Source organism: Prionailurus bengalensis, chromosome A1 (assembly GCF_016509475.1).
Source record: "Prionailurus bengalensis isolate Pbe53 chromosome A1, Fcat_Pben_1.1_paternal_pri, whole genome shotgun sequence".
Taxonomy (NCBI): Eukaryota; Metazoa; Chordata; class Mammalia; order Carnivora; family Felidae; genus Prionailurus; species Prionailurus bengalensis.
The window spans coordinates 144,363,270-144,386,647 of NC_057343.1; the positions used below are offsets into that span (position 1 = coordinate 144,363,270).

The window sequence follows — 23,378 nt, forward strand, 5'->3', positions numbered from 1 at the left end:
AATGGGGGCAGGGGGAGTAGGAAGAGAAAGAGACAGAGACAGAGAGATTATAACTGACTTTTATTGAGCATTTACTGTGTGCCAGTCACTGTGTTTGCCTTATTTAATTCCCATAAGAACTCAGAGAAAACAGACTCTTTGAGAGGGTACTCAGCTAGTGAGTAGCAATCAGGATTCAAGCCCCATTTTGTCAGTTGTCAAAAGTCCAAGCTGCTAATCCCCATTTAATGTCACCTAGGGGCATCCTGAAACTTCCTGGAACTTCTCCACAAAAAACCCTTGGTGTCATGAGAACCCCGTATCAGCAGTGCCCAAGTCCCTGGCAACCCCTCCCACTGTTCTCCGCCATCACCTCAGTTCTTTCTGAGGCAAAATCAGACTGTTAAGGAGTGCTCTGAAATGACTCATCCTTGTTATGGCATCTGGCCTCAGCTGACATTTGCATAAATAATAGCACAGTTGGATTCTTAAATCAGCAGAGATCTGGAAACCCTGAGATCTAGTGGCCATCGCACTAAGGGAACTGTGATGTCATCTCATAAATGTGGCTACAGGGAGAAGGAATGGGGGGATGGATGGGAAATGGCAATCCACTGAGGGCCTCAACATGCCAGGAACTATGCTAAATCTCTTTCAACTCTCTCAAAAATCCTAGGAGGGAGGGGAGGTGATGAACTCCATTAAATGAGATTCAAGAAAGTTAAATAATTTGGCCAAGGTATTAAATGATGGAGTGAGAATTTGGAGCCAGAATTCAGACTCCGATCTGTCTTATTCTCTCCACTAGTTGTAAAACTTGTATTATTATATAGACTGAGTTAGCATACTTCAACTGCCTGACAATAGGGAGTTATTATGTATCTAGAATTTCTTTTGACATATGAAAATTATAGATGTAAAGAGAGAATGCAGTATCATTATTCAAACCTTTCCTGACCAATGTTTTTCCTTTCCCTGATCACCCTGGGGGCCTCAAAACAAAACAAAACAAAACAAAAACAAAAAACCAAAATATTCATTTAGTATCAACAATGAATAATACATTCCAAACAAATCCTTCTATCAAAGCCAAAGAAGCCAAAGACAGTTCCATTTGTAAGAAGAAAATGGCCACCCACAAATTTTATTAAGACAAAAGGTGTGCTAATTAAAACATAAGGCTTGTCATTATTTTATTCTGTTTGGGACTTGCTGGTAGGTTCATTCTAATTTTTCTTGTTAAAGGAGAGCCTCTGAGAGGCTGGATAAGCAGATGTTTCTAGTAGTTATAGAACAGTACAGGGATCCTTTGTTATTGAATGGATATAGTCCAGCAAGTTTAAAGTGAAGGGAAATTCCACATTCAGAGCCTTGTTGATAGCTTGGAGCTGTTTTGGAGATGGAACTGTTTTCCAGGTGCTAAAAGCTTCCTCAGTGCCAGGAGGTAGAATGGTATGTCCAATCCACAACCCAGGGGGGACTCTCCAGCCTCTGGATCCCTGCTGAGTCTGACAAAAAAAAATAACTTCTTGAAGCAAGCACACATTTGTTGGCCACAAATCACTACCTCGTTCATTTGCTAAGTCTGTTGCCGATGTACAACATTAGAGACATTCCTCATCAATACAAGAACCCTCAGTGTCTTAAACCCCAGGTTGGCATCAAGAGACTGCAATAACTCATTTTTAATTTCAGACGCCCAGAGCTGCAAAACTCATTTGTATTTCTCTTGGTTCTCCAACTTAAGAGTTGAGAGGAAAGGAAAAGTGGCCATGTGCCATAGTCTTTTGACTATCTGGTGCTTACAACTACCTTGAAAGTATTCCTTACAGAGTCCGATGGATCAAAACTATAAAACATTATGAACTATTTAACTATGATCTGTATTGTTGCATCTCTAAGATAACAACTGTACACAGCTAGTCAGATAGTAGAATTGATAAACTTAAAACTTGATCACGTCTAGTCAAAATGCAAACAATCCCTACTGTTCCATTCTATTAGAACCACATTCTTCACTTCGGTTCTCTGTACAGCAGTACATAATTAGAGTTATTTTTGTCTTGGAAAGAACAGCAAGCCAAGAGTTATCTGATCCCACTCACTTGTTGTCTCCATGAAGGGATCATTATGTAAATTTGCAGCCTCAGTGTCTGGGACACTATCTGGCATATTGTAAGTACTCAATAAATATGTGTTACCTGAATGGGTTAATATCAATTAGCACTGAACACATAATACTGATACCAACAAGAAAAGTTAGGCCGGATTTGAGGATAATCTCTTACTCAAAATGGGAACAAAATAACCTGTGCTGAAAAGTAGCACAGAATGGTGAATGAATTAATTTTAGTGCTTGGGTGCTTAGCTAGGAGATAAGACCAGCCTAGTTCATGGACTAGAAACCATTTAATGGATCACTCTATGGCACTTATAATCTCGTTTAGCCATTGGTCACATAACCTTTTCATTGGTTCCGGGTTCTATCCAAAAATCTTATGCTAAACCAGATCCAAAAATTGATACAGAGGTCACTGTTGGGGAGTAAATGGGATCAAAGTTTCCTTCTTTTTGATGTGGTGTGTTTGGGTGTTTTGTGTGGTGTGTTTGGATGGGCAACTTATCTGTGTAGATATTCAATAAAGTTCTGTTAAATGAATGAATGAGTGAATGAATGAGGGGAGTAGCCAGCCTCCTTCTGGCCTTGCCACCACCAGGTCATCTAGCTGGCTAGAGTCTCTGGTACAGTAGAGAGGGAAGACTAAAGCGAATTGAGAACTAAATGAGTTCATGTCTCTTTCTCACCTTCAATTTCTGAAGAGACAGATAGCCTTAAAGGCTCTGGTCTGGAGTAGGAAGACAAGTTGAAAGGAAATGAAAAGAATGGAGAAAAGGATGAGTAACATGAACGTACACACACACAGGGAGGGCATTGATTACCGTTTAGACTGGGGAATCTGATTTTTGTTGCCAGAACAGAAGGACCTGCATCTTCAGACCTGCATTCATTCTCCCAGTATGATGGCCTCTAAATGTTCCAATTTAAGACCAAAGGTGCTGGGCAAACTCTTACAGTGAGTGTTTGAATGGAGTGAGCCTACTGAGCCCCCAAGTTCCATGACGTGGTATCTGAAATAGCCAAGCAATTGCCTCCATTCCGTAATCCCCACAGAAAACACATTTGCATATTTTTGTGTGTGGGCATCATGGCTGGGTCCCAGCAGTCGGCCCCTGTTGGGATTGGGCGGTGGGCGGGAGTGACAATCCCCGGCTTGTGTGTGGGGGCTGAGGGAGCTCCTACTCACCCTTTCCTGTTTTTCTTTGAATGCTCTCCTCAGGTTGGGTGGGCTCAAAACACTTTCAAAAATTTTCCACCGCTCGGCTGTTTCCTCAGCTGTTCTGTCTCTCCTGTGTGGAGAGAAGTCAGCAGAACTGTGGGTGGAGGAGGGAAAACTGAGAGAAATATAGTACAGGGATTAGCTGTGTGGGCTGTGCAGAGAGAAGCTGTGTACTGAATGACAAATCTGTGAGACTCAATACACCACAAAAGTAGTTGGTAGTGAACTTCCTGCCCCTTCCCCTGCCACCCTGGCTGTGGCTGTAGGGTGGAGAAACCCTCCCTGGGTCCCCCTCCCCAGAAGCATCCCCAGGGTGAGCTGGGGTCTGGGTGCTGGGCCTGTAAACTCATGTTCCTCCTGCTTCCAGCATTCAGGGCCACACATGGTGGGGCAGGACCAGAATTGCCTCTCATGGTTGGGTTTTCTAGCTGGGGACAGCTGCCACTCTGTCTGTATAATAAGGACAAATAGGGGCGAGTTTTCTAATGAACTTAGTACCTGAATAGGATATGAAGAATCCCAGCATTTCTTTCTTTTTAAAAAAACTTTGTACCAAATTTTCGGCTGGATAGGTGATGACCAATTGTCAACAGCAAATGATTTGACCTTCAAATCATTGACTTCCTCCTCATGGAGGAGGCAGATATTCCTGCTCCAAGCTTGCTTCACAGGGTGATAGGAGGATCATTGACATGAACGGACCAAAATTTATTGAGTATTTAAGAGCTAATAGCCAATGTTTACATGGTATTGTTTTCCTGACGCAGGTAATATCTCTCAGCAAGGAGCACTTGGGAGAGTGAGTTATGGGATGATTCCCACTCCCTTACCCAGGATTCTTGGCATTTCGCTTTTCCTAAAAGAAATCTTTCTTCCCAAATGAATCTAATTAACTTTGATCATTTACAATCCTATACACCTCCTGGTTGTATAGTAAAACCTCAATCAATGAAAACCCAGACTGTTCCTTCACTTCTACCTTATGTTCTGTCAATTTCCAAAAGGATTCAAATTGTTCACTATAAAAGACCTAGACATAATAGAACGACTAGAAACAATCATGTAAGAACAAGAGCCAGATCATGCAGGGGTGAGGAGATTGTATCAGAAAGTACAGGTTAAGAACAGTAGCTCAATGGAACATAAAATTTCAATCTGAACTTCCTGGTAGCTAAGGTGAAAACAAGAGAGGGGGAGACAGCAAGAGGGAGAAAGAGATTACATAACTCGTCTTTTTATAAAAAGGAAGCATAACATTTCACTAAGAGACAATTATATTTCTTGACATTCAGCTCTAAGATGAATTTTTCATGTAGATCTTTATATAAGGGCTATTGAACAAGATAATAGTGATTGTCTTTAAGAGCAGTTTTACAAAAATTGCAAAAACATTGCCGATGTAATCATTTTTTAAACAAGGTCTGAAAATGTAATGTTAAATCACCATTCCAGGCGGGTGGTGCTATAGGGACCTCAAGTAATTGTCTACATATGTGGGCTTAAAGTGGTTAAGGAAAATTTAGAGAATCCAGAGGAATGGATGTTACTAGACTCCTGGGCTTCTCTGCCTGAAATAGAAATGCTATCATTCAGGCTTTGGAGGGGAACTACAGAGAAAACAAAACTCCAGGATCCTTCTGCTGGAATCCTTTGGCTCACTTAGATTTTTGTGAGAAATCTAATTACAGGAGAGCCTGAGTCCCAAGGTTGGCAGTGTTCAGCCCTCGTGTTCCTACGCTATTATGAATAGTGATGTTTAGTTAACACTGAATCTCATAATGTCCTCATTTATCAAAAGAAAAATGGTCCTGTTCAAAAATTTTTATTTTACCAAGTTAAAAAAAAATCCATATATAAAGAATTTTCTTCTTAATCCTGATTTAACTAAAGTTTTTCATCTTAAAACAGAAAGTTCCATGTTTATACAGTTTAGGTTTTTAAAATGGCTTCCAACAGCAAAAGTTAGTTCTTGCATTTAATGTTGCTTATGTTCTCATGGATTTTTCTTCTTTTTCCTATTTCTCCCTCCCATCCCGTCTCATCCCACTCTATCTTATGAGTGTGTTTTCCAAACCTAACTGATCATAAAAATCAACTGGGTTGCTTGTAAAAGCTTAGATTCACAGGCCTCCTTAAGAAATTCCAATTCAGAAGGTCTAATGTGTCCGGGCAGGTCTGGGAAACACTACTAACTGGTCCCCTAGGGCCCAGCCGTGTGCTCTGTTCACAGTTCACATGAAATGGTGTTGACTGACCGGCTGAATGTTGGTGCGGCCAACAGGAATGCTAGCAAGAACCCACTGTGTTTTTAACAAACAATTTGTACTTAGCCATCTGTTGTGCACTGCAGTGACAGCACCATCCGTAGGCTGCTTCCAGGAGTAATGGCACTGGATTCCTCCATATTGTTTGTACACATGCCGCCCCCCTCTGCCAGGGAGAAAACATGCTAAGTCTAGGTGTTAGACACGGCAACGCAGAGGCAGTCACTCCTCAGTATTACCAGCCCCTCAGGTTCCCTAAAACACACATACACTCCTTTCTTCCATCCCACACAAATTGTTGAATTATCGAATTCCTAGAGAAGCTACTAGACAAAATTCAAATTAACACGTGTTCTGCAAACACATTCAACCAACTCCTGAACTTGTAATCTAGCTCTAAAAGTAAATTATTTAATTAATTTTGGATAATATCCAAATGGTACAAAATTCAAAAGATACAAAGGGATACAGTGAAAATAAAGTCTCCTTTCTATTTATCTGTCACCTACTCAATTCTTCTCCCTGGAGGCAACTACTCTTACCTGATTCATATTTATCCTTTCAGATGTGTGTATACAAACATCTCTATATTTTTGCAACCAATGGTAGCATACTATAGATATTTCTACCACCCTTGCTTTTCTTATTTAAAAATATTTCTTGGTGAGTATCCTGTACCAATAGATATGGAACTGTCTCAATTTTAAGAACAATTCCATTATATTCGGGTTTAAGAATATAATTTAATTTATTTAACCAATTGAAAGGTACTTAAGTTGTTTCCATTTTCTTGCTATCACAAACAATGCTGCAGAAAAAACCTTATCATATATCATTTCACACGTGTACCAGATTATCTGTAATTCCTAGAAATACAATGACTGGGGTACCTGGGTGGCTCAGTTGGTTAAGCATCCAACTCTTGATTTCACTCAAGTCATAATCTCATGGTTTGTGAGATTGAGCCCCACATGGGTCTCTGTGCTGACAGCATGGAGCCTGCTTGGAATTCTCTCTCTCTTTCTCTCTCTGCCCCTCCCCTGCATGGGTACACACACTCTCTCTCTCTCTTTCTCTCAAAATAAATAAACATTGAAAAAATTCTTTAGAAATAGAATGACTGGATAGAGGTTTTACATTTTGGGTTTTGATAGATATTACCAAACTGTTTACGTAGAGGTTGTGGCTGTTACACACAGGCTAGAAGCATACAAGAAGAGTGCTTTGTTCTTCATATCCTAGCCTGCATAGGGTATGGTAAAACTTTTGATCTTTGACAACTTGATAGGTAGAAGATAGAATCTTATTATAGTTTCAGTGTGCATTACTATTAATAGGTTGAACATCATTTCATATGTTTCAGAGCCATGTACTTTCTTTCCTGTGAACTATTCATTTCCTTTACCTATTTTTTTTTCCTGTTGGACTATAGTTTTTTCCTTATTGATTTGTAGAAGTTCTTTGGTTTTTAAAGAACATTAGTGCTCATCTACAACACGGGTTGCTAATTTCTTTTGAAGGTTTTTTGCCATGCATAATTTTTAAATTGATTTGTAATTGATATTCAATATTATATTAGGTTCAGGCATATGACATAGTGATTTAATACGTATCTACCTTATGAAGTGATCACAATAAATGTAGCTATCATCTTTTAGCATACAAAGTTATTACATACCATTAACATACTATTAACTGTACTGACATACAGTATTCCCAATACTGTACCTTGTATCCTCATATTTTATAAGTAGAAGTTTGTATCTTTTAATCCCCTTCTCCTATATCACCCATCCTCCCACCCCTCTCCCCTCTGGCAACCACCAGATGGTTCTCTGTATTTATGAGTCTGTTTCTGTTTTGTTTGCTCATTTTTCTTTGGATTCTACAAGTAAGTGAAATCATATGGTATTTGTCTTTGTCTGACTTAGCATTGTTTCACTTAGCATTATATACTCTAGGTCCATCCATGTTGTTACAAATGGCAAGATTTTGTTCTTTTTTATAGCTGAGTATTATTCCATTGTGAGCTAGGTCTGTAGGCCTAGATATAGAAATATCTCACATCCTCTTTAATCCATTGATGGACCCTTAGGTTGTTTCCATTTCTTGGCTATTGTAAATAACGTTGCAGTGAACATGGGGATGCAGGTATCTTTTTAAGTTAGTGTTTTCATATTCTTTGGATAAATACCCAGCAGTGAAATTGCTAGATGATATGGTTGCTCTGTTTTTAATTTTTTGAGGACCCTCCATACTGTCTTCCACAGTGGCTGCACCATTTTGCATTCCCAGCAACAGTACACAAGGGTTCCCTTTTCTCCACATTCTTGCCAATGGTTGTTACTTCTTATCTTTTTGATAATAGCTATTCTAACAGGTGTGAGGTGCCATCTATTGTGGTTTTGACTGATGTCTCTGTGGTGATGAATCATGTTGCATATGCCATGTATACCTTTTGATATTATTTTAGTTGAATTTATCAATCTCCTTTTAAAATAGCTTTAGTTTTTGTCTCCTATTTAAAAATCCTCTCTCTTATGTTTTTTTTAGTATCCAGTGATTTCATTTTTAAAAACTAGATCTTTTATCATCTGAAATTTATTTCAGTAGCAAGTGTGAAATTAGTAATCCAACTTTATTTTTTCAGTATGACTATCCAGCTGTCCGAGGAAGAAAACCCATCATTTGACCTTCTGATTTGAAATACTTCCGTTATTATCTACTTAAGAGCCTGTGTTTGGCTCCATTCCTGACCTTTATAATCTGTCACGTGTTCTATTGATCCATCTGTTTATGTCCCAGTGCCATGCAGTTTTCATTACCTTAGCTTTGTAATTTAGAACTCTTGGTAGGTTAGGTTGCCCCTGCATGACTTCTTTTTTTAACCTCATGTCCATGTCTTCAACTTATAGGAATGCTTTTAGTATTTTCTCATTGAGCATTAGGTCCCTAATGGTTTTTTTACTTCATGAAGACCCTTTTCAATTCCCACGTAAAATGATTCTTGCCCCATTGTCTGTATGGTAGGTTGTGTCAAACTTTAGACTGCCTTGTGAAAGGTCTCAAGCTACAAAGGCCTTCCTTATATTGGGCAGACATTGGCTCCCAGTGGCTTCCACTCATTTGCCTTCTGAAACAACAGAAGGGGGGAACAGTCTCATTTACCGTAGCCTTTTGGACTTCTGTGGGTCTCCTTGAAAGTTTCTCTCTGCATTACAGCACTGGAGTTTAACAAATGTCATTTGTGCTACCAGTGGAGAGATGAGCAGCTGAAAGTCTTTCAAAGACCTGCTGAGCACAGAAAGGTGGGATTGTACTCCTCGGCATGCTTATGCTCCACCAGCACTCTGCTAATTGCTGATGCATCAGGGTTTCTAGATGCTTCCTTGCCCTCACATTCCTGAAAATTGCACATAGAGAGCTGTCCCCTACACTGCAGTATGGCTCTTATAGGGAGAATTCCACACTTATGACCCAAAGTGAGGCCATCTGACTCACATTTCTTACTGCCTTTTGAATTTTACTCTTGGCTTTAGACTTCTCACATAGATCAGTCATAGTACTGATGAGGCTAACATCCCTCTTACCTAAGCACCAACAACTTGCTGTGGTTCCATGTGTTGTGTAATCACTTACCTCAGTTTGGATATTCTGTGAATCTGGGTCCTACTGCAAACTACACTTTGAATAAGTCATGTGGGTTCGGTTGCAGTGATGATGTTTTTGTTTCTGCAATTAAAAAAATTATCATCTGTGGAAGAGTGCCACTCTTCAGATTTCAAATTCCAAATTTTTAAGTCTTTATTGGGTGGGGCCCTGGGTGGTTCAGTCGGTTAAGCGCCCTACTTCTGCTTGGGTCATGATCGTGTGGTTCGTGAGTTTGAGCCCTGTGTCAGGCTCTGTGCTGACAGCTTGGAGCCGGGAGCCTGCTTCAGATTCTGTGTCTCCCTCTCTCTGCCGCTCCCCTGCTCACACTCTGTGTTTCTCTCTCTCTCTAAAAAAAATAAACATTAAAAAAAAGTCTTTATTTGGCTACAAAGCAAGGAAAGCTAATATGAGGAATTTTATGGCATTCAAGTGATGAGGTCAGACAAGTAAAAAGACATGGAGATAAACCATTTGTATGTGAGATTTTTTGCTTTGTTCTTGGTGCTGGAGCATAAGATGACAACTTGTCACCAATAAAACTCTATGACATTTCACATCATTTTCGTGCTCATGCCTAGTGCTTTTATTTCACAGATGCAATGAGGGCATCGTGCATATCTATCAACTCTGCACGGCCTGTTCACATACTGAAAGCAGGATCTGATCCCATATTCTGACTTCAATACCGTGTAGACCTTTATTCTTTAAATGAGTGGTGAGACATAGGATGCAGTTGATTATATATATGGAATTCTTTCCTTGACAAACTTCCTAAAACTTCAAGGCAAACACTTCCCCCAAATCAGTATTTTTGGTATTTAACAATCTCATTGTTATGAAATGAAGCCAGCATGTTTTATCCCTTCTCTGAAACTAAAATTTCCTCACCTAGTCTTGCTAAAAGCCCCTCAGGCTTCAGGGTAACGGGGTCTGGGCACACAAGTGATTGACAGACATTTATTTCAGGAGTGAATGAAGTTAATTCAGTACAGGCCCAAGTATGCTTACTGAGACAATAATTTTACAGCTTATTATAATTAGCATACATTTAAAACATCTCTTTAGTCATCAAATCAAATAAGATAAGCAATACATCCACCCCAGAATAATATGCTAGATATTAGTCAGGAATTACATTCTTAATCATAGGACGTGGGTTTTCATTAACTAACTGAAGCATAATTAGTTGTCTGTGAACATGTGGCTCATTGATCCCCTGTGCATCTAAAGATAGTGCTTGTGGAGGGCTGGGTCAGGTGGTAGGTTCTGAAATAACCACCAATAACATCTGAGCAGTCTCCAGCGGTCTCTTCCAGACAGGGACTAAATAGCATATACACAAATAGACCCAGTCTGCTCCCCTCCTCTGTCCCCTTCTTTCTGAGGAAGACGGGGTGTTTTTTCACTTTTAGCCGTGGTGGGGGAGGGCATTGTTACTTTGTACATATTTCCTGCTTTTGAAAACTTTTTGATTAGTTTGTTTTTTGAATCAATGATGCTTTTTCCTTCTTCTGATTCTCCATGGTGTTCTCTAAGGCAGGTACTGAGAAGTGAAATAAATCTACAGAAGTAGAAGTGACCTGAAAAAAATCTTTGATTCAAACACTTTTGTAGTACATTTGTTGATAACAAACACAAAGAAAAACAAAAACAAACAAGCAAACGGATTAAAAAAAAAACAAAAAACAAACCCTTCTTCTGAGAATGAGCAGGAAGGGTATTGTACTATTGTTTTCACTGACCATTATCCAAAGGCAAGATCTCCAGGGAACAGAGCCTGGCATTAGCACTCAGATTAGGAATTCCTTAGTAAGAAGCCTAACTTGTAACTCTCTCCAAAGCCTCTCCAAATAGAGGCTCAAAAAAAAAGAGCAGTTGTGTAATTTACTTGTATACATGCTCTGGGCCATGCTATCAAGCAGATCAAGAGAATAGAAAAGAGGCACAAACTACTTCAGCTCCCCAGCAAGTTCTGAAAGCTCTCTGTTCAAATCCAGCAAGTCTGTATGTGTTTAAATGGTTGGGCTGTTGTAAGCCTGTTGCCACTTAGATACCACTACCAGCCTTTTATCTGAATCTACACGGGAGATTTAGAAACAGAAACTTTGGGGATTTTATTTGGCAATTAGAACTTGCTTTTCTTGCTTGGACTAAACTTGCTTTACAAGATATTGTCTTCTAGGGGCGCCTAGGCTACTCAGTCGGTTAAGTGTCTGACTCTTGATACCAGCTCAGGTCATGATCCCAGGGTTGTGAGATCAAGCCCTGCATCGGGCTCTAAGCTGACAGTGAGGAGCCTGCTTTGGATTCTCTCTCTCTCTCTCTCTCTCTCTCTCTCTCTCTCTCTGCCCCTTCCCTGCTTACTCTCTCTCTCTCTCTCTCAAAATAAATAAACTTAAATATTTTTAAAAGATATTGTATTCTTTAGGGCTCTTCTGTTTCTATAACTTGACTGGCTTTTGTATGATGGCCATGTACAAAATCATCACTCACCTTAAGTTTTCCACTATGCTGGATCTGCTAATTAGATATTAGGATCTGTGGTATTATAGATTGGCTTAACATCATCTTAATCCAGAAATGCCCTCTTAGGCAGAAATTGATAAAGTAATATATTCTTGCAGACTCATTAACCACAAAATTAGTCTGTTTTCTGAATTTTAAAAAAAAAGTTTGGTTCATTTCAGGAGCATTCTGGAAGGCATATATTGGACAAAGTTGACAAAGGTAGAAGTGATTTGATTAAGTAATCTTTGCGGACCATAAACATTTTGTAGAATCTGGCTTGCTAACTCGGTGGTCACCAAAAGGGAAAAATAAGTTATTTGTTGTTAATAAAAAATGTTCATTCACTCCAGGATTGAAATATGATGAGTTGTTTAGCGTGTGACCCGGTATTTAAATTAGTTTTTCTTTTGTGTTTAGATCCTTCTCTGGAATTAAAGGACTCCAGCTGAAAGTTAACCTCCAACCCAATGACAATTACTTTTTCTACGTGAGAGCCATCAATGCATTTGGGGCAAGCGAGCAGAGTGAAGCTGCCCTCATTTCCACCAGAGGTACTTCTTTTTCATACACACACAGAGAACTATTTCCAAGCATTTCCATTTCTTTCCTTCTAACACCTAGAGAAGACACTGTAGAAGACTACTTCTTAAAGCTCCAACCTCTTGGACTAGGTTCTTGGCATGAGGACCCAACATTGGTTAAAGACCAAGATATTTCTTTTAGATATCTGGTTTAAGAAGTTCTCAACTTGGCTACCCATTAGCCATCAGTCAGGGTACTTAAAAAAGACCGATGTTGGGGCCCCACTCATGGAGACTCTGATCTGATTGATCTGGAGATGCATATGGGCTCTGACATGTGTTTTTAATCCCCCCAGATGATTCTTGTTTGGCTCTCAATGTGCTATAATTAGTGGGCATGTTTTGAGTGTGTGTTAGGGCCAGTGGGATGGGGATATTCTTATTTTATTACACTGTAAACTCTATGAGCAAGCTTCCAGTCTCATTCTTCTGTTTATTTCTGGTGCCTAGCACATAGTTTGTGCCAATTAATGTTTGTTGAATAAATGAGTGAATAATTCAAGGAAGTGATAAAGCTGTTCAATGACATTTTGGAGAAAATAGCCAAATGATGCCCATAAAAAAATACTTGGCTGTTCTCAATTATTGTGAACAGTGAGAGATGCAAAGGTGATCATTTTCTTATCTTACCCTTGACCCAAAGATGGCAGAAGATTGAGGGCGGTACATCAAGTGATTTGCTTAACCAGCAAAAACTTGTGCACAAGCCTTGTTTGTGATGTGGTCAGGGCCAGCCTGATGTTTACAGGAGAGGACATGAGGGCTGCCTTCCCAGAAATATTTCCCCTCCAGTCCTAATATGGTGCCTGGATCTTCCACTGTTAGAACCACTCCCTCGGCTGACACCAGTGCATCTTCAGACTTTCACGTGCGCGTGAATCTCCCGAGGAGCCTGAGAAAGTGCAGATTTTGGTTCAGGAGGTCAGGACGGGCCTGAGCTTCTGCATTTCTAGCCAGTTTCCAGGTGATGTCGCTGGCCAGAGGAGCACAGTTTGCATAGCAGAGGGAGCTCGACTATGCGAGGCGCACCGCAGCACCAGGTGCAGGCACGTGGTCATTAGCACTCACCCAGGCCTTGTTTGTCATGGATGAGATTTCCAGCTTGTGGATCTGAAGACACTGAGCAGGGCATTTTGATGTCAGGGGAGAGGGGGACTGCAGTCTGAAATGTGGGGCTTGGCCCAGGGACAGCACTTACTATTATGGTCATCTTATAATCTTATGTTCATAACTGCAATAGGAACCCGATTTCTTCTGTTGCGAGAAACGGCTCATCCTGCCCTGCAGATTTCCTCAAATGGGACAGTGATCAGCTTCTCTGAGAGGAGACGGCTGACAGAGTAAGTTGAGTGTTCTGAGAGGGGTGTCGCCCTGGTGTGGCCTTGCCTGCGCATGTTCTTGGTTTAATGGACATACCTGGGAGTATAGTATTGAATATCATCACGAGCATACCCATACGGTTCGGGTACGGCTCATCACTAGGGAGAAAGTGCCAGTAGTTCCTAAGTTGGAGTAAGTGTCAGTATTTGTATTGCAAACACAAGCACAGATGGTTTTGCTTAAAACATAGGCTGTTTTCAGGTACCATCACTGATTTAATGAAAAAAAGAGTCTAGGCTAAATTCTTCTGTTATTTTCAATAGCAGACCAGGTTTTGAAGAGAGGAGAATGACATTTTGTTGAGTTTCTGCTTCTGGCCACAGGGAGGACTTTCAGAGTTTCAGACTTTCTTGTCCCTCCCCACCCAGGAGCTCCCAGAAAAAGGAGTACTAAAGAGCCAAAAGCCGAGGGCCCCATGGGGGAGACTGATCTGCAATTTGCTTGCAATCTCTCACGGTCATTGTGAGGGGCAAATGGTCAAATGTGAGAAAGTATGTGAAGGCTTTTGAAAAGTGTAAAACATGTGAGACACAGGCAGCTGTTGGCATGCATGTGCCTCCCACATGGCTGCCGGCAAGCCCTCAGTCCCTCACTGTGGCTGCCAGCAATGTCCTGTGTGGTTTTCCCTTCTGGTTGCTATTCACCGTATTCACTACGGTGCATGGCCCAGCTCAAGTGCTAGCTGCTCCTGGAAGTCTTCTCTGGGCCCCAGCGCCCTTTGATCTTACCTGTGAAAAGGTCTGAGCGCAGGTGGATTGTTTGTTAGCCACTCTGTCTTGAATAATCCTCAAGGAGCAGCCCTGTATTCTGCATCTTTGAATTCCCAGAATCTAGCATAGGGCCTGGAATGTTGTAGGTGCTAAAAAATATACAAATAAGTGAATTCAGAGGAAAAAAAGGTTTTTTTGTTTTTTTTTTTTATTTTTTTTTATTATTTAAAAAATTTTTTTTTCAACGTTTATTTATTTTTGGGACAGAGAGAGACAGAGCATGAACGGGGGAGGGACAGAGAGAGAGGGAGACACAGAATCGGAAACAGGCTCCAGGCTCCGAGCCATCAGCCCAGAGCCCGACGCGGGGCTTGAACTCACGGACCGTGAGATCGTGACCTGGCTGAAGTCGGACGCCTAACCGACTGCGCCACCCAGGCGCCCCCAGAGGAAAAAAAGGTTTAAGAAACAGATTGGGCTTTTCTTTTTCTGATTTTTCAAAAAATCAAAAAGAAAAGAAATAGACTGGAAGTCGGTTAGAGTTCATAGATGGTAACTGATGGTAACTGTAATGTATTTCATAGACCTTTATTTATTATTAACCTGAAAATTAGCTCATAAATATCAGGCAGCCAGGCTTTGCTCAGAGAGCAAGGGCCTGTCAGTATCCACCTCTTTGAAAGGAGGTTGTTGGGTAAAGACACGAGAAAGTGAAATACATTCTTTTGCATTAATCATTTTCTCATCTGTTAAAAAGGAGAGGGTGCTGACTGAATATTAACACTGCTTAAATTAAAAATGCTTCCTTGCTGTCTCAGCCATTTCAAAGCAGGATTGAGTACTTCATGCAAACAAGGTCACCCATCAGCAGTTGAAAGTGCTTGGGTTCATTTCACGGTGCCTGTTACAAAAATAGCTAAGGTGAGACAAAAGGAGACCTTTCAACAACCTCTCAGGTGCCCCTACTACAATCCAAAGAGGCCAGAGTTCCAAAGACTGTTGACCACAGCTTCTACAAAGCACACTCATCACTCCTGATCAGTTCTACACTCTGCTCTGGCCTCACCGGCTGTCTTGCCATTTAAGAGCTGCACCTCATTTGGTCTCTGTGCCCAGTAAGGTCAGCAAACACCAGAACTCATTGTTAAAGAAGATTTTGGAGACTCCTCCCCTACCTCCTCCTACTTTTCTTCGTCTTCTCTTGATGTTTTGGAAAAAAACTTTGCAAGTTATGTTCTCTTGGACCTCCCCACCTTCCTCCCTTGTATTTCCTCACTCTCCCTGAAAACAGAGATGGTGCCATGTCTTTTTTTCCCCTGCCATTATTCTAATTATTTCCTGGCTCTTAGCTTCTTCAAGAGATGCAGTATACTATACATGCATGGTGTATGTGGCAGCAGAAATATGTTGAATGCATGTTGAAAATTTGTGCAGTTCTGTGGCAATGAGCTGAAAGTTGGGGGCACAATGGACAACAAATGTCTCTAGTCAAATTCCAGCAGTTTCCAAGGATAGAATCCTGCCTAAACTGTGTGCAACTGTGTGAATGTGGATGTTTAGGAGATCAAAGCTGGTGATACCTGTGCTAGGCTTAAGTGATCCACTTTGTCTGCAGAATCCCCTCAGTGCTGGGTGAGGAGCTGCCTGCCTGTGGCCAGCATTACTGGGAAACCACAGTCACAGACTGCCCAGCTTACCGACTTGGCATCTGCTCCCGTTCAGCTGTGCAGGCTGGTACCCTGGGACAAGGGGAGACTTCGTGGTACATGCACTGCTCTGAGCCACAGAGGTAAGCTGGAGCCTTGCTTCCCTTCTTGGTCAAAGTGTCATGAGTTAATGTGTAGGCAGAGGTCTCTGAGGCACCTAACAAATAGTATCCTACTTCCCTGTCCAAGTCTGAGCCGACAAAGAAAGAAAACAAAAGAGTCAAACATACGAAGACTAAACTGTTAGTCTGATTACTGAGGAAGCCAACTTTAGTGAATGTGATTCATACCTGAGGGAAAGGAGATTTCTTACACTGAACCCTATTAATAGATTTCACCCAGCCATGCCACCTTCCCCACCCTGCATGGCAGAGTTCGTCCCTGGAGAAACAAAAAAGGAAGTATGTTTCATCAGTCAGCTCATTCTCCAAAGATAGTGAGGAGTGACCTCTATGCCACGCATGGCCAATTTCTCCTTCTAAACTCACCTGAGGGTGGAGGAGGTGACAAGGGTAGTACTAAAAAGCTTCCTCCCCAGAGAAATCAACAGGAGTGAGAAAAGAAGTGAGTCCCCGATTCCCCTCTCATTGGTCCATATCAGGAATTGGCAAACTATAGCCTATAGGTCAAATAGGACCACTGCCTGTTTTTGTAAAATTTTACTGATACTATTATTGGAATACAGTCATGCTCATTGGTTTACATATTGTCTGTGGCTACTTTTGCATGTCAGTGGCAGAGCTGACTAGTCATAACAGCAACCAGTGACCCCCAAAGCCTAAAATATTTACTATGTGGCTCTTTACAGAAAAAGTTTGCTAACTGTATTAGTTGTAGTTTTGTTTGGTTGGTTACTATGTAAACACCATAACCTGTGTTAGTCTCAGAGAGATGAGGCAAGCATGGAATGATCTGAATATGCTCACAGGGTGGTCTTTATTAGAAACCTGACTTTAGTCCTGGCCCCATCCTTGATTAGCCTCCTGTTGGCTACTCACCAGGAGTCATTGAACCCTTTGAGCATACCTAATAGACCTCATCTATCTTGTCAAGGGACAGGGATGCTACATTTTTGGGTTGTGAGGATCACATGAAGTCAGGTACAGGGGAGAGTCTTGAAATTGTAAAGTATCAGGAAAATGTGAGGCATTATTCAAATGTAATGCTTTAAAAAGGAAGCCTTCAGAGCTCACAAGTTCCCAGAAAAAGGCCCACAGATTGGGATTTTGCATATCTCTGGCTGCACATTCCTCCCTGTATCCTATTTGACAGAGTTTGATTTTCTGACATGGTTCATAAGGACACTATCTCCAAGAGCTATTTAAAGTCACATTTCATCAAGTCAGAGCAATTATGATAATTGATGTTCATTGCTGTGCAATGCTTAAGGGCCTAGCCCCTGCCTGGAGTTTAAAATCTCTCAAACCCAGAAATTATAATGAGTAGATTTAGAGCTGGAACCAGATATTGATTTCATGAACCAGATATTGATTTCGTGAAAATTTCCTTTAGGCACTTGAATCTTTTTATTTATTTATTTTTTAACATTTTTAAAAAGTTAATTTATTTTGAAAGAGAGAGAGAGAGAGAGAACATGAGCTAGGGAGGGGCACAGAGAGAGAGAGAGAGAGAGAGAGAGAGAGAGAGATCTCAAGCAGGCTCTGCAGGGTCAGCATGGGACCCTGATGCAGGGCTTGAACTTAACTAATTGTGAAATCATGACCTGAGCTGAAATCAAGAGTCAGATGCTTCACTAACTGAGCCACCCAGGTGCCCCAACACTTGAATCTTTGAAACCCCAAAACCATAGATTAGCCTCCAGTAACAAACTTCTTGTACAGACAAGATACAGAATTGTATCTTGTCAACAGGTTCAACAAGTTTGGTCTTCGGCTCTTTCAGGCCCAGGGTAGGCTCTGTGGGTTCCGGGAGGAAGAGTGTGCCCGTCTGTGTGGTCACAGCACAGAGAGGTCAAGCCTTGAGTGCCTTCATTTCATGTTTCAAATAGAGCACCCCACCTTAAGGCACTGTGATAACCACTGTGGCAGACCCCTCTCTATTTCACTTTTCTGGCTTCATGATTTTAAACCAAACTGTATTACTGTTGATACTGCTTGGGTAGAATCTAAGGTTTAAGATATTATAGGTGGAAAGGAGAAATGGAGAGGGTCCGAGGACATAGAATCAACTGGACTTCTTCCTGCCCACTCCTAAACTTTCTCCCCTAGTTCACAGCCTTTTCACCTCCTCCACCACAGCTACCATGCCTGTACCTTCCAGGCGAGGTCTGCACCCATGCCACACTATCCTGTGTGTTGCAACTGGCAAATATTTCTAGAATATCATTTCCATCATGTCCCTTGTGTTTTTGCTCAAAAATCTACAAACATCTACAGTTTGTAGATGGGACCGCAGGCAAGACAGGAATCCAGGAATATGACCAGGAAGGGGGAAGGATGAGGAGACCCAAGGGGAGTAAACCATCACGACCAAAAGGGGCTGGACTCAGTCTTGGCCAGTAGTGAGATTCACAGAGGTGGGCCCACCGGGACGTGGGGGCCCCAGTAGAGCAGTTCCAGAATTACATGGGTATCTAGAATCAAGTTTCAATCTTTGTTCGAAAGACACCAGCAGTCCCAAGAAGGGGCAGGCAAAAGCTGGGCAGATAAGAGGGCTCCAGGCAGACAGGCTTGGTTTCAGGCCAGAGTGGAGGCTAGAGAAGGAACTGATATGCTGGATAGGAAATGGAGGTGGAAGCAGGGCAGGGCAGGGCAGGGCAGATTCCAGGCCCTGCAGAACTGGTGGAGCCAAGGCTTTGAGGAATGTCTCTCCCTCCTTGGCCTCTATGGACTAGCTCAGGGACTGACTGGGGCTGAGCCTGTGAGCACCAGGGGCCTTCTAAGCATGACTTGGGGAAAATAGCTCAGTAGGGCGTTCAGAACTCTCTAGACCAGTGGTGTGCAATCAAAAGTTCTATGAAGATAGAAAAATGGTGTCACAGATGGCTTTTGAACACTTGAAATATGGCTACGAGGACTGCAGAATTGGACATTGAATTTTATATCATTTTAATTTTAATTTAAGTGGCCACATGTGGCTAGTGGCAATTGTGATGGACAGGGCAGGTCTAGTTCCTGGCTCCTGACTTTACTTATTCATGTAATATCCTCACAGTCACTCACATGTCCTCTCCGAACCTGTCGGATAGACGGTGCTGTTCTCTATGACCAATGGGCTTATTCTGCCACCTCGTCATTGCTTCTGCTGTCCCTGCTGGTTGGATCCCCTTCCTCTTTCCCACCTATGTCCGGTTCCAACTGTTCCTTTTTGCTGAATATGAGCTCATCTGCTCCCAAAGCCTTCTGTAAGAGTCCCAGCCTACGCTGCTGTTCCCAGTCACTGCCACTTGCAACCTTGGTCTTTTCTGTGGCTTTCAGGGCTTCCTGAGATTCTTATTGTTCTGTCAGATCTCTCACTGGCAAGACATTGAAAAGGTCCTTTGTCACTGTGTACGCCTTGCTTACTTTCACATCCCCGTGAACCTCTGCTGTCTCACATGGTGTTTATTCTGCAGGGAAGTTGCTAGCTTCCCATTCCCAAAACACACCTGTACTCAAGCTTCTGGGCCCTTAACACTGACATCATAGGCCTTAAGGGTCCTTGGCTTTCTCTGCCACACCAGTGCCACTGTGCTTCCACTCCTCAGACCATCCCCACTGATCTTTCCCTCATCGCTTCTATCTCATTTTTTCCCTTCTCCCACTTTCAGGGCCCCAGCCTCTGCTTCTAAGACTCCCCGGAGAAAACACCAAACTTGGGTTACTTTTTGCCCAGAGCAATTTAGCCTCTTCTGTTGAGCGATTTCCCCTTCCTAGCCTGCTCCGGAACCTATCCTTTCACAACCAAACAGGTCCATTAAATGTGTGTATAAACACTTTACCAGTCTCTGCCCTGAGACGGAGCCTCACCCATAGCCCACTTTTAAGTGATCAACAGAGTTTTCCTCCCTGGTCAGGAGGGTCTGGGTTCCCCAAGGGCAAGGACAGTACTCTGTGGTCCTTCGTAGCCCCCAGAGGGCCTAGTAAAGTGCTGGGCTCACAGACATGCCCAGTGAATACTTGTTGAGTTGAATTTATTTGAATTGAAGAGAGAAATTAGAGGCAACACACCTGAGCTGCAAGGCTGCAAAAAAACATTCAGAAGATAAAAAGGAAAGTTGGTCTGGGGCAGGGGGTGCATATACAAAGGATGAAGTTGGGCAAAAATAATGAAAATTTTCTTAAACTTCATAAAGGCCCTTATGTAAGTTACTTAAAACATTTTTAAGCTGTAAAAGTAATACATTTTATGGAAGGCAAGCCTGCAGTACTTTTAAAAATACATGGCAGCCTCAAAGGAGTTTTATTCAAAAGAATGACACCATGAATGCGGTAGTTAAAACATGTGGGCAGCTGGGAAAGAATTAGAATGTTGAGAAAAATCACAAGGGAGGCATATGCTGGTTATTCTGGGACCGCCTCCTAATGTAGAAGGAGCAAAATTATTAAAAGTGTTTGTCTGTTGAGATGAGCTATGCATTTTAGCATCTAGGAGGGATCTGGTTAAAGGAATTGGGATAACATTATTGCAACTCACTGTGTAGTGAAGTTAATAACTGAAAAATTAGTTATCACCGAGTGATCTTCTTCACCATGGTCTTTCAAGATTTCTAGTTTTTAATTCCCCATTCTGTTTCATTTCAGATATACATTCTTCTACAGTGGCATTGTGAGCGATGTGCATGTGACTGAGCATCCCACCAGGGTGGGCATTCTGTTGGACTACAATAACCAGAGGCTTCTCTTCATTAATGCTGAAAGTGGACAGTTTCTCTTCATCATCAGGCACAGGTTTAATGAGGGTGTTCACCCTGCCTTTGCCCTGGAGAAACCTGGAAAATGTACTTTGCACCTGGGGATTGAGCCCCCAGATTCTGCAAGGCACAAGTGATTGTTGGCTTTCAGAGTTTGCAAGAAGAACAATTCAAATTTTGGGGGTCTATTGTTCTTTCCCTTGGGTGCTATATATTCAAAACGTCTCCCATACATTCGCACTAAGGATAGCTACATGCACAGTGATCAGCACGTGAGCAAAACCACCAAGGAAACGTTGACTTTCTAGGTAGCGTTTGAGTAAAGACGATGGAAAAACAACTTCTACCCTTTGCTTTATGTATGTTTGCGTTCTCCCCTAAACTAAAAGAATTTATACCTGATTTGGGCACCAGAATAGAGAAGTGGTCTTCCACCTGTTTTATCCGTGATGGACAGACAGGATATCCTTCTCTGACAAGAAACATGGGCTTTTTCCATAAGAAAGATGTCACCTCACCCCATTAACGGATGTTGGATTCTAATCATTAGAGAAGGAGTTTTAATAGTTCACAGCTGATAACGAACTCTTTTGTAATAATATGTACTGTAGGACATGAGTCTCTTTTCCCTGAAATTTTAAATGTAGACAAGAGCTAGGTATTAGAAATTTCCATTTGCTAAATAAATGGCTAGAGTCTATAAAATAAAACCTGTTATATGAACTTATTATCTATAACTTATGAGCCCTGCATCTCTGGACTGGGACAGACGGCCGAGTAAATGACCATCACGCTTCAGTGGGTTGTGTCACGACTAACTTTCACATAAGAATTTTACATGCGTCTTTTAAAATCTGAACACTTTTATCCCATGGTTACAGTCAACTACAGGAAGCTGGGAATCTCTTTTTGCCAAAATGAAATAGTTGGTCATTTTTAGATACTATATTGAAATCTCTTGAATTCTTCCTAAAATATGTGTGCCAAGTTGATAAATCTGGAAGGCATTTTGAGATGATTGCTCTTGTTTTCAATAATGTCAATACTTTGGTCTTATTTATAGATTTTTTAAATTATGAATTCATTTCCTTCTTGTAATTAGGAAATCATATCCTACTTTTGAGATCTGTTCTCAATTCTCTTGACTCACAGCTAGAAAATCCAAACGGGATCTGTAACTGCATTGGTAGAGCCCCTCCAAAGCCATCACAACTCTGCTTTAAAATGAGAGCAGCTACGGGCAAAGTGGATACTTAGTGAAATAGAAGGAACAATGTAGTGCTTTGTTGAGAATGTTCTCTTCACTTCTGTCAAGACTTAAAAGTGTTACCATCAGGTTCTGACTCATCAGCAACCCATGGGCATTATTACTTTTTTGGTGAGAATGTCATGTAATTAAAAACAGGAACAGTAGTAGCAACCACATGGATTTTAGAATTTGTCTCAGCTTGGGTTCTTCCAAAAGTAGACCTGGAGATAACGATGCAGGGCCGGTTGTTTACACAGGAAGGAATTCTGGGAAGCACACGGGAGGAAGTGGGGAAAGTAAGACAGGAAGGGGGAAGAGCCAATAAAGGACATGTTTTATGAGTGGGTATTGCCACTCTGAGCAACTGGGGCTCACTTGTGCGGGTGGTACCCTAGAAACCACCCAGAACATTCCAGAAGCTGGCACTTAACCACTCTGTCCAATCCTTGTTGGCTGAGGGTTGATCCAGGGGGCATTAGGTTCCCATCCACTGCCCCCCCACCCCCACTTTTCCAGGTGTGTTCCTTGCAAACTCCTGCAGTCTCCAGAAAGCCCTCAGACAAAGGAAATGAGAAAGAAAGTCATCTCATGCAGAATTGTCACCAGACAACTGCCTAATGCAGCTGTTGGTACACTCGAATGCACTGGGGGTGAGTTGGAGGTAAATGGGACAGGGCACCAGCAGCATCTGCCGTCAAGTTGGCAGCTCTGGTATGAAGGAGAGAGTCAGAATAATGGGAAGAACTAAGGTTGAAGCTTGTTTCAGCTCCTTCCAGGTTTTAACTCAAATTCTTTAGTTATGCCTTTCTCTTGGGATAATTGTAAACATCAGATTAAATAAGCATGTGAAATGTCACAGCATTTTGTAGTTTGTAAAACATCCAGACAAGGGACTTTGGAGATCCTCTTTAAAGCCATTCCTCCATCACGTCCCGTGAGTGGTCCTCCCATATCTGACTCCATGCGTGTGGTGGAAGATAGGACTCTGGGCTCAGAAGGTCCATGTTTCAGCTGCCTCCATCTGTTGACTGATAGATTTCCAGTGGGTGGGTTTCTAGGGAATTATTCCAGTGGAGACAAGCAAAGTAAAGTTAATGCTTTTTCCTTACATCCGCAAGCAATTCCTTCCTCCTGGCCCTTGTTTTGAGTTCATTTTTCCT

The 23,378-nt window shown here is 41.8% G+C and overlaps 1 protein-coding gene across 1 annotated transcript in view; it reads left to right on the forward strand.

Annotated features, from left to right (window-relative positions):
* Nucleotides 1-21,679, forward strand: part of CMYA5 (cardiomyopathy associated 5) — an 89,705-nt gene extending 68,026 nt beyond the window's left edge. The window contains exons 10-13 of the mRNA XM_043592900.1: nt 12,158-12,291; nt 13,562-13,661; nt 16,027-16,200; nt 20,860-21,679. Of these exons, the coding sequence (XP_043448835.1) occupies nt 12,158-12,291; nt 13,562-13,661; nt 16,027-16,200; nt 20,860-21,106 (655 nt within the window). The 3' untranslated portion in view covers nt 21,107-21,679. The remainder of the gene's footprint in view (nt 1-12,157; nt 12,292-13,561; nt 13,662-16,026; nt 16,201-20,859) is intronic.
* The last annotated feature ends 1,699 nt before the right edge of the window (nt 21,680-23,378 follow it).